The following is a 16217-nucleotide window of genomic DNA, read 5'->3' on the forward strand; positions in this document are numbered from 1 at the left end:
ATGAAGTTGTCCCGAATCGTCCTGCTCCATTTTGATGCCTGCATTCCGATTGGGCGAAAAACGTAAGCAGGCATGGTGGAGACCGAGCTAACCCTAAAACTAACGATCCACTCTCACGCTAATCTAATACAGCTTAGCTCATTCACTCGCGTGCTCTCGGCGCTCACGTGCGACTCACCCCGGGCGTGCCGCTTTTAGAACCACTCCCTCCCCTCTAACCTCACACTCACGTGGCGCTCACCTTCACACTCACCCTTCATCCTGAACCTGCTCTACCGCATGCAGCGCGTCGCCCGTTCCGTCTTTGGCGCCTTTTCGACTTTCGACCACTTTCTCGTCCCCTCGCTTGGACCGACCCCAAAGAAGGCTCCAGTCGACTTAACGAATTTCCATCCAGTTCTGCCGGATGGTTACGATCGGACGAGAAATCCCAGATCATTTGCTCGATGTTTTTAGCCCAGCCGGGACTCTCTTCCGGCGACTTAACGGTCATCCTCACCAATATCGTAACAACCAGCGGTCACTTAAAGTCCGCTACTCGTTCAAAAACTCCATTTAACGAAGTATAATCACGGCTGCGTGGAGGAAACTGGCGTCGACAGCCACCCTACGTCGTTCTTCGCAAACCCTTTCTATCACCCCATTATAGTTTGAAGTCGTTCCCTCTGCGCCACATCAACCCAGTAGGTATTATGTTCACCTTTGTCGGAGACTTCCCATATTGTATTAACCAATGTGAGGATCTTCTTGACCTTGTTCAAGGGTAGAATGTGAGAGTACGCCGACAAGCGTGAACTAGTGAAGCGCCGCGCACGAGCTATCTCAATGGATGCATGATCACATACTGTCCGCAACCCCCCAGACTGGAATTTGGCTTTCAAAACTGCTGATGGATAGCGAAGCTCACTTGACGCTGTAACCAAAAGGAATGGCTGCATACTCCGTGTGTGAGATTCAAAGGGGATGTCCCGGAGAAGGCCGAGGATGTGCAACCCCAGCTTGGTGAGCCATACGTTCTGCTCTTCAGCTGTGGGATTTTTGGATGCGGGTCTTGAATGCAAGAGTTCGTCTTTGTCCCAAGGATTATATCGCTCGGCCAAAAGATCTGGAAATACGCGGTACAGCTGGAGGAGACCGGCACAACGATATGCTTCGTCCATCTTCTGGAGATGCGACACAGAAGTTTTCTCATCACCCGGCTCCATGACCGTCGAGCTATCTGCAGATTTATGGCTCAAGAGCCGTCGTTCCAGCAGCCGCGCCTTTTTGATCGACTTATGGAAGAATTCGAGATCCTGTTCGGTCCAAAATACAAGTCTGGAGATGCGTTTGCGATATCGAAACACCACCAACCCCACGTCAGTGAGAATGCGGATGACATCACGCGATATGCCGCTGAATGGATGGGGCAATGTTGGGGATGGGAGAAGGATCGACTGTGGGCCTGCGTAATTCGTGGTAGGTTGCTCAATCCGGTCGTCCAAGTCATCAATATTAGTCAAAAACGAGAGAAGCATTGCCCAATACTCCAGACTCCCTTCAAAGAAGGACCAGATGGAGGAAGAGTCGTCTACCTCCAGGTTGCGTCGGGCCAGAACGGTGCGGACCGCTTTGAAATGGTCGACCCCGAGGTTCAGTGGATCAAACCAACATGCCCCATGGCCCAGCAGCAGCATTGACAAGACGACATCTGCCTGCGTAGACGGGCCAGGTCTCTTCAAGCTGCTCTGCACGAGTTGCAAAGCCTGCGCCCGTTCTCGTCTGCCCACCGCTACCAGATACGGCAAGTCTTTTGCCAGGCATGCCGCCGCCATGCTCTGCATCGTATGATATAACATCCCCGACGATTGAAAGTTGTTTTCGGTGATTATTCTCATGATATTATGGTTGCTATCCCAGGCACAGAATAGCGCGATCACCTCACGAAAAAAGTAGTCTGAGAGTGCCGAAGGAAGATTGAAAATATGCTGGGAAAGACCCACCGTAGCATTCTGCTGGTGTTGGTTCTGGCTCGAGAAAGGCTCGTCTTCTGGTTCATTGACATGGGAACGGGCGTCCACCGGGCTCGGCAATTTCGAGACTCGACTTTGTCTCCCATCCCACGCTTCCAGGTCAAAGTCGGATACGGCAATATCCACCAAGTCCGTCAACTGAAAAGCCTGTTGGTTCAAATCAGACACAGGATCACCCCCAGCTCGCAAAACCAGGCTTCCGGTCTGATCCCAGGTGCACATCTCGTAAAGAGGGAACGACCTTTGATTCGTCGCGCCCAGATAGCCCGTGGCAACGGAGTGGTCAGACATCGCTGTCGTGCTAAACGCTTCGCAGGGCTCCCCAGGCCTAGTCCAAGGAGGCATATTCGAGCAATCGGCAGCGGGGTAAGCTTCAAAAGATTGTGGAGCTTGTGACAAAGTGGCCGTGTTCGTCTTCTGATGGTTGATGGTGGTATATGTGGCTAAGGCCTCCGGTGCTACCGTTGTTGTCGGTGGCCCGCCCACACTGTTGTCAGGAAGGGGCATTGAAGGTGCTGCATGCGACAGACTTCTTTTCCATCGATCTGGTTGGTGCTTGAGTGACCATCTTACATTTAACATGTACCCAGGACATTGATAACCCTTATTTAGGCAGCGAAGGCAGCCGGGCTGCTCTTCACCACATTTAATCTATGAGGTGTCAGTGAGCCAATACGTCAATTTCCTCAAAGAACCAAGGCTGTTGATTGATCAAACAAGCAGAGGCACAACTTTTGACTAGGAGAGGAGACTGACCCGTTTTGACTTGCAACGCAAGCAGCCAGATCGCGATTTGGAATGAAATGATTTGGAGTTCATGATCAATCGACCTCGGCCATCCACTCTGGAAGTTTGGCCAGGACTTATATTGCACCTGGGAAAGATGCTGAGACTGGGGCTAGTTCTGAATCTTGGAAAAACACTTGACAAGATTTCGCAATTCTCTAACCTCTGAACAGTTCCTTAGAATTCCTAAAGTAAAGCACTGTTCAATTCCACAAAGTCATGATAGGCTGGAGTTGGCACCAATGATAGTCACACGGTTTACAATTTTCAAAATCAATCCACTCGCGGGCCGAGAAACTTGGTGGGGAAATGAGATTCCTTGTATGGACGTCAATAACGGCACACTATCAGCGTCAGATTTGCGATCATCTTGCTCTGGGGGATGGTACATGGCTCAAGTTGAGCAGACGCAAGACTGAGAGACAACAGAGGTGCAGTGGCTGCTCCTGCGGATCAGATCAGTTCCCCCAATCGTGCCGGAGTCTCAGCGGCAGATGGTTACTACATTGAGTAGGTCTGAACGGCAGACCCACTCCATGATAACCCCATGGGCTTCACGGCTGGGCTAGTCGCGACGAGGCTGGCCGATACTTCCGGAGGATGGCCGGGGTTTTGGTCAACAGATATCTTATCTATGTACGAACGAATGTAGAGGCAAGTGGCTCAGATAGTTCATGCCCTCTTCGCAGGTGTCAAACTGGGAAGCTTACCAGTTAACTCCGATTTCATTTACAAGAGATAATTTAGAGCAATACTTTGTCAACAAGCGGTCCAGCCGAAATGGCCAGATAGTACTCCGACTCGTGTATCACGGAACCTGTAGAATTCTGGACATTTGGCAGGCGTTTCATCTCCTCACGCTCAATAGCAACGTGGTGTTGGCTATTATTCAGGGCTGGTTTCTTGGAAAGATCGCAGAGTGACTTGAGCCTCTTCTTTGGGGTTCTTCTTTCTACCAGCAACCTTCACTATCTTTCTCTATGTGGCACCATTTACCATTTGGCTTTGCCACGGGATATGCTGGGTGCGTGATTGGATGGTTCCTAGTCTTGACGCCGAAATCTAATAATTTGAGGCGATAAACTATGTCCACTCTGCCTCCTGACGTGCCACATTTGTTTTGGCATCAGACCATACCACATCGTCCGCCATTCCATCTTGACATCTTCGCTCTTTCAACTTTCATGGTGCATACCTGAATCCAGGAACTCCTTCCAAGATAACACCTTTTTCATCAGCTTCGCGATTCTTCTTCGCAAGCCTCAAGCTCACTGCCATCGTTCCAAAAAGGTATACCAGTTGCATCCCGATCGTGGCCCACATCCCAGGCATATATCTAGGCTTGTCTTGAGCGCGAAAAATTGTAGATCCTATCACTCCGCCAATGGCACCAGCTGCAATGGTAGCCGCAGCCACGACACCCTTCTTTTGCGGCAACGCTGTTTGATTCTGGGCATATGCCAAAGTTCCGGGAACATTTGCTTGAGTACCAAAGACTGCAAGGAATGTGCCGAAAAGGCGAACACCAGGAGGTTTGGCGTATAAAACTATCAGAAGGCCAGTGATACTGTTATTAGTTAGCATCATTCATGATGGTTTGGAAACAGCCTTTCCGTCGGCGGGGCTCTCTTCACACTCACCCAATTGCAGAATGTGAACATAAAAACCTGCGTCTCATTAGCAATCTCATGCTTTTAGGTCGCAAAGTATACTGACGGCCATCGGAGCTTAGACTTGTCAGAGAGCCACGCCGACGCAATAGTCATGATCACTGTGAACAGCTGAATTGAAACAACGGATTAGCATGCGTCTCGCGATCCCAACAGCTGCTTCTCAACATGACCGTGGCAAAAACAGCTTACATATGGTGGGCTGGTGAGAACTTGAGCCAAGACGTATTTGAAGCCCAATCCTTGATTTAGAATGATTGGTATAAAATAAGCCAACGAGTAAACGGATGATGCTGTAATGATGTATTGTAAACAACTGGAAAGAACACATCAGTTATCGACTTATCTCACATGATTCATCCACTTACTAGAATCCAAGCTTCCAATCTAGAAGCATTCTCATCGCCTGCCGTATAGTTGGGTGCTCGTATTCGTGGCCCGATCGCTCATTTGCGATCCGTGTCATTGCAATGTGACGCTCGCGCTCGTTGAGCCAGAGGGCGCGTTCTGGAACTTTCAAGTGTTAGCCGTACACTTTAGCCTGAATGGAGAGCGTTAGATACATTCGCCGAGTAGTAGTGGACCCAAGAGTCCGCAGACGACAGTAACGATGCCTTCAACGATGAAAATCCATCTCCAACCTGCAATCAGGTTAGTTTAGCGGGTGAGGTCCTTCAGCATTCATCCAACCTTCTTGATATTGACCGCTACCAACGCGAATCAGGGATAGGCCATATGCAAGCTGAGACTGGTCAGAGAGCACGAATAGGTACAAGGTAAGGGCTCAATCATACAATTCCACCGAAAGCGGACGCCAGGAGCGACGCCATGTAGAAAAATGACAGCCTTTTGCCCATTTCGAAAGTTTTGTACCATGAAGATATGAGAAATATGGCACCCGGAAACACTGCGCAGGTAAGTAAGATGACCAGGACGAGAACAAATCAGTTGTTGTCTTACAGCCGCCTTCAAAAATTCCAAGAAGCAGTCGCAGAGCGGTCAGAGATATCCATGATTTAACGAAACCCGAGAACAGGACGCAAAGCCCCCAGCAGGTGATCAAGAAGCTTAGCCACCACCTGGCTCCGATGTGTCGGATGATCTAGACATTAGCAAAGTTTGCCATGCTAGAAAGCCGATGACTTACCAAGTTACTTGGTATTTCAGAGAAAGCGTATGTACTGAAGAATGCCAACAATGCGACCGAGTAGCGATTACCTATAACCTGTATAAGCTCTGCAGTATTGGAAACATCTTCTTCTTGTCGTTACCTATACCAAGTCCCAAGTCCTCCGACATGCCAGCAATGTAAGCTGCTGAGATGTTGTTGCGATCGAGGAGGGACAGTCCGTAGATAAGCGCAATATATGGCATAACATGCAGATCGATTTTGCGCCTGCTCTCTGTCAGTCATACTTCCCAGGGGACTTGTAAACAGTCTCTGTCCGTACATTACTTTCCTCTCCTCTTCAGGAGTCCAATCGTCCTCCGAAATAGTTGTTACTTTTGGAGATTTGTCTTCATTTGTGAGAACGATCTCATTTTTATTCTCCAGACTGACGATGTGTGCCATTGTGTCTGCTAATATTGAACTCAATATTATACTATAGGCAAAATGTAGATTGAGGCGGACAAGAGAGAAAAAGTATCTAAGTGTTGTGACAACAGCGTAGCTATACTATGTAATCTCAACCAATCTTGAAATACGGCTTAAGGACATTAATTCGGAGTTCTGCTAAATCCTATCAACCTGGAGATAATCGAGTGCACGAGATAACCGGTAAGGTATCAGCCACGGGTCATATCGTGTATCCCTTTTCTAACAATTCAACTTCTAGCGCCGGATTAACCTACTACAATAAGACCCTTGGTTGCCCCTTCGCTTGTTGAATTACAATTAGTGCCACCAGCATCGGCTGGTCGGTTGAAGGGCCGTGTGAACTTCTCTAAAGAGCAACTCTAAACTTCATCTCGGCTCTGGTGTCGCCGCTACTTGGCTGGATTGGTGGTGAAAATAGCGGTTGATAGACGACGTTGTGGTGGTTCGGAGATTCTCCGAATTCAACTATCTCAAAGTTACGAAGTCTGCCTGCCGATCTTCCGGAGAGAGGCGGCGCATATCAGTCCCAGCAAACGGCTGAACGTCAACACAAGAGAGTGAGTCCGCACCTACCACTTTCGGTCACGGGAGTTCCACAGTTGTGCTAGAGTAGGTTATAAGAATTCGACGACTTCTTACAGGCACCCCTTGATGTCCGATATGTCCTTTCATACCCAACAGCACCAGGAAAGTCCTAATATGGCGAGCGCAGTTCCGTTCAGCTGGCCCACGCCGACAGAAGGCGATTTCGTCATAAAGGACTTCCAATTCAATTGTGGCTCGACTTTACACGAGCTGAGATACCACTACAGAACCCTGGGGAAACTTCGTAAAGATGCTAAGGGCCATGCCGAAAACGCAGTCCTGATCATGCACGGCACAACGAGATCTGGACAACAATTTCTCACCGATACCTTCGCAGGAGAGCTTTTCGGGCCAGGCCAGCTACTCGATATTGAAAAGTACTACATCGTCTTACGTGATGCTATCGGCCATGGTCAATCGAGTAAGCCATCAGACGGGCTTCACGCCAGGTTCCCAAAATACGGCTACAATGACGTTGTGCGAGCTGACCATTTGCTCCTTACTGAGCATCTCGGTGTCGACCACCTCCGTCTTGTCATGGGCACATCTATGGGCGGTATGCACACCTGGCTATGGTCCGGGACCTTTCCTGACTTCATGGACGCTTCCATGGCCCTGGCATGTCTGCCCCATCAAATATCTGGCCGCAATCGAGTACTCCGCAAGATCCTAATCGACTCGATACGGACTGACCCGGAATTCCAGAATGGAGATTATACCAAACAGCCACATGGCTTGAAAGCTGCAATAGGTGTCTTTCTTCTCGGCGTTTCAGCACCACTATATTGGCAAAGTGAAGCACCGACTCTCCAATCTGCTGATGCTTACCTCGAAATGCGACTGGCACGTGAACTTGAGATAGCAGATGCGAATAACATGGTTTTCGCGTTTGAAGCCTCATGGGATTATGATCCACGACCACTGTTGAAGAACATCAAAGCACCATTCATGGCATGGAATACAGCAGACGACCAGCTTTGTCCTCCAGAGCTGCAGATACTTGAGCGAGAAATCCAGAATGTCTCCCAAGGAAAAGCAGTTACTTTGCCTATCACCGAAGCCACAAGGGGGCATAGCTCCTACAACTTTGCAAGCTTGTTCAAGGACTATCTCCAGGAAATCTTACACACGAGTGCTTGACGAAAAGATCGGCTATCATTGAGAGCTGTCACGGCAGCCTTATGAAAATCAGGGTGCCTTTTGCCTCAGCATAGCTAATGGGAAATACGAGTGTCAGGGAGGAAGTCCTATGTGCTTAGAGATGACTGGTTGGGTGGGCCAAAGGGCCTCTTGTCAGCCTCCGAAGCCTCTTAGTCGCGACTCTAGAGCTCGATATCATCTCTCTCTAATAGTAGCAATGCCTAGACTAAACTATAGCTATGCGTAGATCGCAAATCTGACCTGTAATGAAGCCTTGCTCCGTCTTAGACGTTTTAGCATAGGTTTGTGCCGAGAATTCAAATGAGAGACTGTGTTGACGTTATGATAGCAGCTATCTCGATACCTAGAGCGATAATAGTTCCCTTCCCATTGGCCTATAGTGCGAGATCGTGCAGCTTTTGGACTCACTGGAGCGAGTCCACAGTCTGCGTTGGACTAACCCGAATGCTTTACGAATTGATTGACAAGTAATTCGGCATTTTCGTCATTGAGAATAAGCGGCCTTGTGGGACCTACTCCCTTGTTGACATTAGAGAACCCGCCTGACAAATATAAGTAGCTCATACAAGCTGTAGTGAACGAAAAGTTCCTAGTCCTTTGTCCTTCAACTTCACACTGGGTATTTGGCTACTTTTATTCGTCCTACTGCGTTAGTAACTGTCTCGCGACCAACTTGCCGACCAATTCGACGACCACACTTATCGCAACTCTCAACCTACCCTTGATAGCTCATCTGTATTTATCATGTCTACTTCTCCAGAAGGCATATACGATATTGGGATTGTTGACCCGGGCATCCCTGTTGAGAACCCAACTCAATCGTACTGGCTGTCAGAGCCCGGGGAAATCAGCAAGTTGCGATCTCCATGGACTGATGTCGCCGACATGGTCATAATTGGGTCCGGAATAACGGCAGTCAGTCTCTGTTCAACTTTGCTTTTGCATCAACCAGATCTTAGAATCGTCGTTGTCGAGTCTCGAGATCTGTGCTCAGGTGCAACAGGTCGTAATGGAGGCCATTGCAAGGCTATGAGCCCTGGCGTCTGGTTTGAGCGCAAGGAAAGTCTGGGGATCCGCGAAGCTATCCGAGTAATGGAATTCGAACATAGCCATGTTGATGAGATAAAGGCGACTGTTGAGAAATATCAAGTCGAGTGCGACCTCAACCTCCTCGAGGGGCTTGATGTTTACCATGATATGCCAACTCTCAGCAGGGCGATCTGTGCGCTCGAGGATATGCAAAAAAATACCCCCAGTCTGGCAGCCAAGTATACATTATACACTGATCGAGCTGAGCTGAGCTCCAGAAATCTCTCGGAGCATGTGGTGGGTGCGATTGGAATGGCCGCGGCTTCCTTATGGCCTTACAAGCTCGTCATCTCCCTCTTCGAGAGGCTGATCGCCAAGCACAAGCTCCTGGTTCAAACGAATACCACAGTTACAGCAGTTATCGATGACGACAGAGAGACTACGCTGTTGTGCAAACTGACCGAGGAGCCATCCGAGCGAGCCATGTACTGCATGCCACAAACGCCTGGTTGAGCCATCTGATACCGGAGCTTCAGCCATTCATGTCGCCCGTTCGTGCCAACGTTCAGCGTCAAGTGCCAATGAATGGATCATTGTGCGCCGTAAAGAACTCATATTGGCTCCGACATGCCGAAAAGGAATACGACTATCTGATCCGAAGACCTGACGGAGCATATATTGTGGGAAGGGCCAACACCGGGCGCAGAGCAAGCAGTGACGATCGAAAAAAGGATCTTCAGCCTCACGCACACCTCCGTGGTGCTCTTCCCTTGATCTTCAACTTCGGGACAGAGAACCTAGAGATCACTCATGCCTGGAGTGGCATTGTTGCTTTTACGCAAGATGGGATGCCTTTTGTTGGACGCCTACCATTCCCTCATAAACGCCACCAGTGGGTATGTGGAGCTTACCAAGGAATCGGCATGGTTAGGGCATTTCGCTCTGCTCAGATGCTATCATATCTGATCCTGGGTCAAAAGTTGCCGGATGAGTATCCCAAGTCGATGCTTCTGCCATCTAACCGTGTCCGAAGCCTGGAAGGGTCTGTAGGCACTCCTCTTCCCAGCAGACTATAGTGCTCTGGAGGACAGCTTTAACGGAGATTGGGCACAAGGGAGAATTGGCTTATTAAATATTGCAATGAATCCTCCGTCATCAAGATTGCAGGTGTACGAGATGGATATGATATATACTATAGGTGGGAGGCGCCTCCGCTGATCACACCTCCGAAATATCGAACGCTACTTTCGAACGCCTGATACGTCCATTAGAAGAAGAACCTAGCGCGTCTGGGTCCCTCCGTCGGCAGGTACTGTATATGCAGCCAATCACCGTCGGCCTACGGGGGGCTCTACGGGGCTATAGAGTCGGCGTCGCACCATCGTCCTAAACGGAGGTGAGCTCGGGGTATTAGATTTTACTTATCTTGGCGGCTAATGAGGCTTAATTCAACCCCGTCTCCGAGGACTCGACCACACTGAGCTTTTCGCTCTCCCGTCGGCGACCAACAAGAAAAGAATCCCGCCACAGGGCGCTTCAGAATGCACTGCACGGACTTGCCATCGGCTCCGTGCCGCAAGCGCGAAGCCGGACAAAATGAGCGGCTCAAGGGCGCCATCACAGAGGCACGCCGCCAGCAGAATCGGCGGGCACAAAGAGCTTTCCGTGAGTTCTCTTCCTAGGTGATGAGCTGAAGCCTGACCTCTTGCAAGGAGAGCGGCGGCGGACGAAGAAACAGCCCCCGCCCAGCACTACGCCTAGGCTACTTGCACCCTGTCCACGTGAAGCCCGAGGGGATATCACTATAACCTCCTCCAAGACAGAAATCTTGGACCGGCTCCGGAGCGCTACGCACCCAGAACCTCTCACACCCAGCAGCTCGCATCAGGCACTCAGGGGCCGCACGCATGATCGGCAATATCCCGGTTCCCGCAGCACCACAGACGTGCCCTTCACATTTTCTTGCCCGCAGACATTACTCCCGACGCACCAGTCTTTCATCTCCAAACGCAGCACGCCCTTTACCGAGCTCTTGGACCTCGTGAGAGATAGCCCGAGGGCTGCACTCTGGCCTCACGGAGTCACTACTACCATAGCCGCGTGCTTGTTCAATGCCCGCGCTCTCGGAATCGACCTTGAACGGGTCATGGATCCGCACTACATGTCACCGTTCTATCAAGCTTCGCTCTCACCGACATTGCTGTCCTCAGGATCGTCAATTCAGCCAACAAACCACAGCAATACATCGGCCTCTGATGTCCCGTTAGCGATCCCCGTCCCCTTACGCCCGTGCTCCGCTCAGGTCATCTTTCCCCACCACGTCTGCCTCGACATGCTCCCACTCCCGAGGCTGAGGGAGACGGCCGTGATGCTGGATGTCCGTTCTCAGCAAGGAAGAGAAGTAAGTGGAGCAGCATCAGCAGCCCAGGAGCTGAAGCAAGACGTCTACCTCCGGCAGGGCGTCCGGTTCCGAGGGACGGGCGAGCTCATTGGAGGCGAGTACGTCATGTATGACCATGACAGCGACCGACACTGCGGCCACCCGTGGGAAAGGGGCAGTTGGGCGGTGGCGCCGTGGTTTACGAGGAAATGGTTACTGTTTGTCGGAGATCATATCTGACGAATACGAGGTGCATCTCCTTCGTGAGCCCGACCCAGGGGTCACTCGGCTTGGGTTCCAGCGCCTGCTTCGCAGCGATTGACACGTTCGAGCTGGTCAGCTTGAATGGCTGGGTGACTTTGCCGGTACTCTGCACCTTGCTGGCGGAGTCTGCGGCGCCCTTGCTACCACCGCTCCCCAGAGAACCGAGAGCCCCCGCGACAAGTGCGCCAGGTCAAAAATCTCTTGGCCGCGCCCTCGAACAAATCGTGGTGTTTGCCGTAGAAGACGTTGTCGACCCCGCGGTCGGCGGCCTTGTTGAGCACGGACGCCACGCCACCGGCTGCTGCTTCGACGGCGAGTCGGGCAGGTGTGTCTTCTGGGCTTAAAATGCCTCGAAACCCCATTTTCAGGGTTATCCGAGGCAGCTTCGCCTCTGAGCCTGGTCCTTCTGATGGTTTCCAGCTGACCGTCCCGTCGGCTTTGAGGTCCGCGAGATATGTCTTGAGTGACAACTGATTGGTGTTCCGTTCATCTCGGACACATGCAAGGTCAGCTAAGCATCGACCACTAATGTCCATGGTGAACATTGCTACAGTGTCGGTGATCGCCGGCAGTTTGATGGGTGCTGTCTGAGGCACAGCCTTGAAAAAGTCTTTTTCGAGACTCCCCCGCTTTGTGTATCCAAAAGTTGCTGGTAGCAAGTTGACCTTATCAAAGGAGCTCTCGGTGACTGTTATGAGCCGCGAATCACCCGTAGATGGTGAAGTGTCGTATACCAAGCTGTATGATAGGTGGGTCTGGGATTCATTTCCTGAGGCGACCTACGCGGATGGCATTCAACAGCGAATCCCATGTGTATCTGTACCCTTGAACTGTCTGAACGACCGGATGAGGCGGCGCCGAGTATTCGAATGTGACAATTCGACTGCCAAGATATTGAGGAACTCGGCGCCAACCAGAGTATACTTGGGTTTGAAGCGGTCATAACTGCTGGTTCCCAACATCACGACCGATAGTAGCCTGGTAGTCGGCCATGGCTTAGTAGCTCGACCTTCGCCTTTGCAGGAGGACTTGTTCGCTGGGGATATAATTCTGTAGGAGCAGCCTGGTTATAGCTCCCCTGGTGTTGGATTGAACAGCTACTACGGACCCCATTTCGGTCTGATCTGGCCACGGATGTAGGTGTCTTTGTCATATGCACGCCTGAACTGGCGTTTTAAGGTTGGCGGCTTCAGCTTGACTGGAAACTGCGTCCATAGAACCGGCTCGATCATTCGCTTGAGATCAGGAGGCCTACTTGTAATACTGAGTACTCGAACACGCACGAGATGCCCTTGTACTCGGTACTGCATATGCCTCGGGCTAGAGTATCCCGAAGCTAGGCTCGAACCAGCTTAGAGAGAAGAGCGTCAGTTTCATGGATTAAGGTTCTTCCGAATATCCGACATTACTAATTCAATTGGGACTTTTCTTCTTTGTCCCTCTTAGAAAGTCCTTTAGGCGCTGCGGTCCGACAACGCAAAGCAGACAATCCCGATACCTATGAGTAACCCCGCTGCAGGAGCAATACAACATGTGGTGGATCTTATGCTAGCATCTTCGATATTGCCCCTGACACTTCCCCTCAGCGGAGCGGTTGTGTACCATTATTAAGTCGGTATTATTGCCCGAGGATCTCGATGACGAAAGAATGTGACCTACAGATATAAAAGCCTTGTGCCCTACCATTGAACTTCTTTCTAATATTGATATATAAATTTCAAGTCTACCCCCTATTGTTTTAGCTCTACTATACACTGTCTCAGTTCAGCCTTGCCAGATATCTAATCCCCACGACCGATGGCAACCTCTGGCAAATCCGTCTTTCTCATCGGCCCCGGTTTCATTGGCCGGGAAGTCCTCGATCTGCTTCTCGCTGAGAAATATGCCGTGACAACCCTGACCCGCCGCGAGAATTACGCGGCCGAGCTCCAACAGAGCGGTGCAAAGACCGTGCTCGGCAGCCTGGATGACCGAGACACCATCATCAAGCAGACCGTCGCCAGTGACATTGTCATCCACACTGCCACGGCAGACCATCTGCCATCAGTCGAGGCCGTCATTGCAGGCATTGAGGAACGCGCCGGCCAAGGAAAACAGACCATCTTCATTCACACGAGCGGCACTTCGCTGCTCAGCGACGACGCCAAGGGCGAATACAAGTCCGATAAGATCTTCTACGATGACAAGCCCGAGGACATCGATGCGCTCCCCGACAGCGCCTCACATCGCTTGATCGACCTCGCCATCGTCCGCGGCCGTCAGAGACTCGGAAATAAGGCGAAAATGGTCATTATGATCCCGCCGTTGATCTACGGCGCCAACCCCAAATACAAGCGTCTCTCCATCCAATTGCCGACCTTGACTCGATTTGCCCTGAAACACGGGTATGCAGGCTACGTGGGCAAGGGTGCATCTGTCTGGTCCGAGATCCACGTCGTGGATCTGGCCCGGGGCTACCTTACACTTTTACACTGGCTCGAACAAACCGACGCTTCCAAGGTGCTCGAAAATCCTTACTTTTTCTGCGAGAACGGACGAGAGTTCGCCTGGAAAGATGCCGTGGCACAGATTGCCAAAGCCTTGCACGCTGCCGGGCGGCTTAAGTCGCCAGAACCCAAGTCGATCCCGGAGAGTGATTTTGACGACCTCTTTGGCAAGTATACAGCGTGGGTGGTTGGATCAAACTCGAGAAGTAGGGCGAACCGGCTGAGGGCGCTAGGATGGGAGCCCAAGGAGAAGGACCTGATGGCATCTTTAGTGGAGGACGAGGTTCCGCTTCTGTGTCAAGAGACGGGCGAGTTTCGTGGGTATGCTGGTGTGGCGGCTTCTGGGGGATCATAGTTCGTTATGAGGTTGGAAAACACCAAATACTATAGTAATGGTTGAAACCTAGCCATACTGTACATCACATCACTTTGTCCCCGCGCTCAATGAATAGTAGCAAATCCAACGTACGACCCAAACGGGAAAGGTCGCACACCTCGGCTATGTTTCCGTTTCCGTAAGTGCGGAGAGCTGCACACGCACTGCGTCATATTCGATGTTGCTGTCGTGTGTCTCAAGAAGTGGTTGGTACACAAACTCGAAGATAAAGATAAGGAGGATCGTCCTCTCTGATCTTCCTTGACACAATCACCCTGGCTTCTCTGGCACATCTGTTTCCCTCCGGACAATGACCACGTCTACAGAGAGATAATGCTGAAAACAGCACTTCGGCGACGGGCTCTGCCCATCTCATTTGTCCAGCGAAGATGGGCAACGCAGAAGACGGAAGAACCGTTTCCTCCCGATATCGACGAGTGGTCACATCCCCCGTCGAATGCCACCATCTCAGATGAGGAGATACAGAGGCTAGCGGCGCTACCTCGCCGGCCTCTGACCCTAGCAGATCTCGTCAGGTACATAGGCTTCGCTCGGCCAACTCGTCGTGGATGACTTCTGACTCCCACCACTGACAGACATGGCAAACCCCCCTTACGAGACTCTGCTCTGCTCTCCTCGGCCAACTTCACCTTGTCCCTCCTCCCGGCTCGCCTTGCACACCGCATCCAAGCTCTGCGAAACCTGCCTTTCATCGTGGTGTCCAACCCCAACGTGTCGAAGATATACAACAACTACCTCCACTCTCTCTCTACCCTGGAACCCTTCTACAAGAAACCCATCGAGACCATTGAAGAGGAGATGAAGTTTACCGAGGCCATGGCCGATCTTGTGCGGACACACTCCAACACCATCCCAGTCCTTGCTCAGGGATTTCTCCAATGCAGAAAATACGTGGACGCGGCAGAAGTCACGCGATTCCTCGACCAACATCTCCGCGCACGGATAGGGACCAGACTCGTCGCCGAACAACACCTGGCCCTCCACATGGCTTCGACGGGTGACGCAGCCAAGCAGAAACCCGACCCGACCCACGTCGGTGTCATCGACCTCGCGCTCCGTCCCGCCGACATCGTCCGCCGGTGTGAGGGCTTCGTCAACGAGGTCTGTGAGTACAAATACGGGGTTCGGCCCTCTTTGATCATCAATGGAGATCAAGATGCAGAATTTGCACACATCCCCATGCACCTGGAATACATTATCACGGAACTGTTGAAGAATGCATTCCGCGCCACGATTGAGAATGGCAATGAGAGGGAGCCCGTTGAAGTCACGATTGCCTCTGCTCCGGACGTACAGACCACGAAGCTGGAATCGTTGAAGAAGCTGTCGGTGAGCAAAGAGAATGCGTATGATTTCTCCCAGGAAGGCCTGGACGAGTACTGCGCTTCAGATGACGACCACATTGTCGGTTCTCTCAACTCTGCCGCCCCGTACATCACCCTGCGCATCCGTGATCGGGGCGGAGGCATCTCACCGGAAGCTTTGCCCAATATCTGGTCATATAGCTTCACCACGTTCAACAACGAAGAAGCCGCGGCGGCCGCCAATGCCGGCGGCAGTGACGGGTCTGACGGTCTCAATGCGATCTCCAACAGTGGGACGAATCAGTCTTCCATCGCCGGGTTGGGGTATGGGCTACCCCTGGGACGTGCTTATGCCGAGTACTTTGGCGGGGGAATCGCCGTGCAGAGCATGTACGGTTGGGGCACGGATGTGTACCTGACGTTGCAGGGTATTGGGAACACGAAGGCACTGAAAGACGCGCCCAACGGTCTCGAGGAGTTGGAGAAGGAGATGAGCGATTAGGGGATTGGGTCAGCAAGCAGCTCCGACGTGGTTTACCGCAT

General features: G+C 51.5%; 8 protein-coding genes across 8 annotated transcripts; 5 read left to right on the top strand and 3 right to left on the bottom strand.

Moving 5' to 3' along the window:
- Positions 1–635: 635 nt before the first annotated feature.
- On the bottom strand, positions 636–2303 carry AYL99_07247 (hypothetical protein; the record flags this gene model as incomplete). The annotated part of the gene is made up of 1 exon (XM_018838756.1): positions 636–2303. The coding sequence occupies one exon, from the start codon at positions 2301–2303 to the stop codon at positions 636–638; it is 1668 nt and encodes a 555-aa protein (XP_018691524.1).
- A 1677-nt stretch (positions 2304–3980) lies between these two features.
- On the bottom strand, positions 3981–6041 carry AYL99_07248 (hypothetical protein; the record flags this gene model as incomplete). Its single annotated transcript, XM_018838757.1, has 12 exons — positions 3981–4365; positions 4439–4465; positions 4515–4579; positions 4661–4784; positions 4837–4981; positions 5032–5109; positions 5159–5210; positions 5263–5375; positions 5429–5570; positions 5616–5686; positions 5740–5864; positions 5920–6041. The coding sequence occupies 12 exons, from the start codon at positions 6039–6041 to the stop codon at positions 3981–3983; spliced, it is 1449 nt and encodes a 482-aa protein (XP_018691525.1).
- A 726-nt stretch (positions 6042–6767) lies between these two features.
- Positions 6768–7793, top strand: AYL99_07249 (hypothetical protein; the record flags this gene model as incomplete). Its single annotated transcript, XM_018838758.1, has 1 exon — positions 6768–7793. One exon carries the CDS (start codon positions 6768–6770, stop codon positions 7791–7793), a length of 1026 nt encoding a protein of 341 aa, XP_018691526.1.
- A 765-nt stretch (positions 7794–8558) lies between these two features.
- On the top strand, positions 8559–9356 carry AYL99_07250 (hypothetical protein; the record flags this gene model as incomplete). The annotated part of the gene is made up of 1 exon (XM_018838759.1): positions 8559–9356. The coding sequence occupies one exon, from the start codon at positions 8559–8561 to the stop codon at positions 9354–9356; it is 798 nt and encodes a 265-aa protein (XP_018691527.1).
- Positions 9357–10384: 1028 nt separating this feature from the next.
- On the top strand, positions 10385–11463 carry AYL99_07251 (hypothetical protein; the record flags this gene model as incomplete). The annotated part of the gene is made up of 2 exons (XM_018838760.1): positions 10385–10508; positions 10556–11463. 2 exons carry the CDS (start codon positions 10385–10387, stop codon positions 11461–11463), a joined length of 1032 nt encoding a protein of 343 aa, XP_018691528.1.
- A 164-nt stretch (positions 11464–11627) lies between these two features.
- Positions 11628–12023, bottom strand: AYL99_07252 (hypothetical protein; the record flags this gene model as incomplete). Its single annotated transcript, XM_018838761.1, has 1 exon — positions 11628–12023. The coding sequence occupies one exon, from the start codon at positions 12021–12023 to the stop codon at positions 11628–11630; it is 396 nt and encodes a 131-aa protein (XP_018691529.1).
- Positions 12024–13284: 1261 nt separating this feature from the next.
- Positions 13285–14328, top strand: AYL99_07253 (hypothetical protein; the record flags this gene model as incomplete). The annotated part of the gene is made up of 1 exon (XM_018838762.1): positions 13285–14328. One exon carries the CDS (start codon positions 13285–13287, stop codon positions 14326–14328), a length of 1044 nt encoding a protein of 347 aa, XP_018691530.1.
- Positions 14329–14682: 354 nt separating this feature from the next.
- On the top strand, positions 14683–16176 carry AYL99_07254 (hypothetical protein; the record flags this gene model as incomplete). The annotated part of the gene is made up of 2 exons (XM_018838763.1): positions 14683–14885; positions 14946–16176. The coding sequence occupies 2 exons, from the start codon at positions 14683–14685 to the stop codon at positions 16174–16176; spliced, it is 1434 nt and encodes a 477-aa protein (XP_018691531.1).
- Positions 16177–16217: the final 41 nt, after the last annotated feature.

Source organism: Fonsecaea erecta (genome assembly GCF_001651985.1).
Source record: "Fonsecaea erecta strain CBS 125763 chromosome Unknown Scaff6, whole genome shotgun sequence".
Lineage (NCBI taxonomy): Eukaryota > Fungi > Ascomycota > Eurotiomycetes > Chaetothyriales > Herpotrichiellaceae > Fonsecaea > Fonsecaea erecta.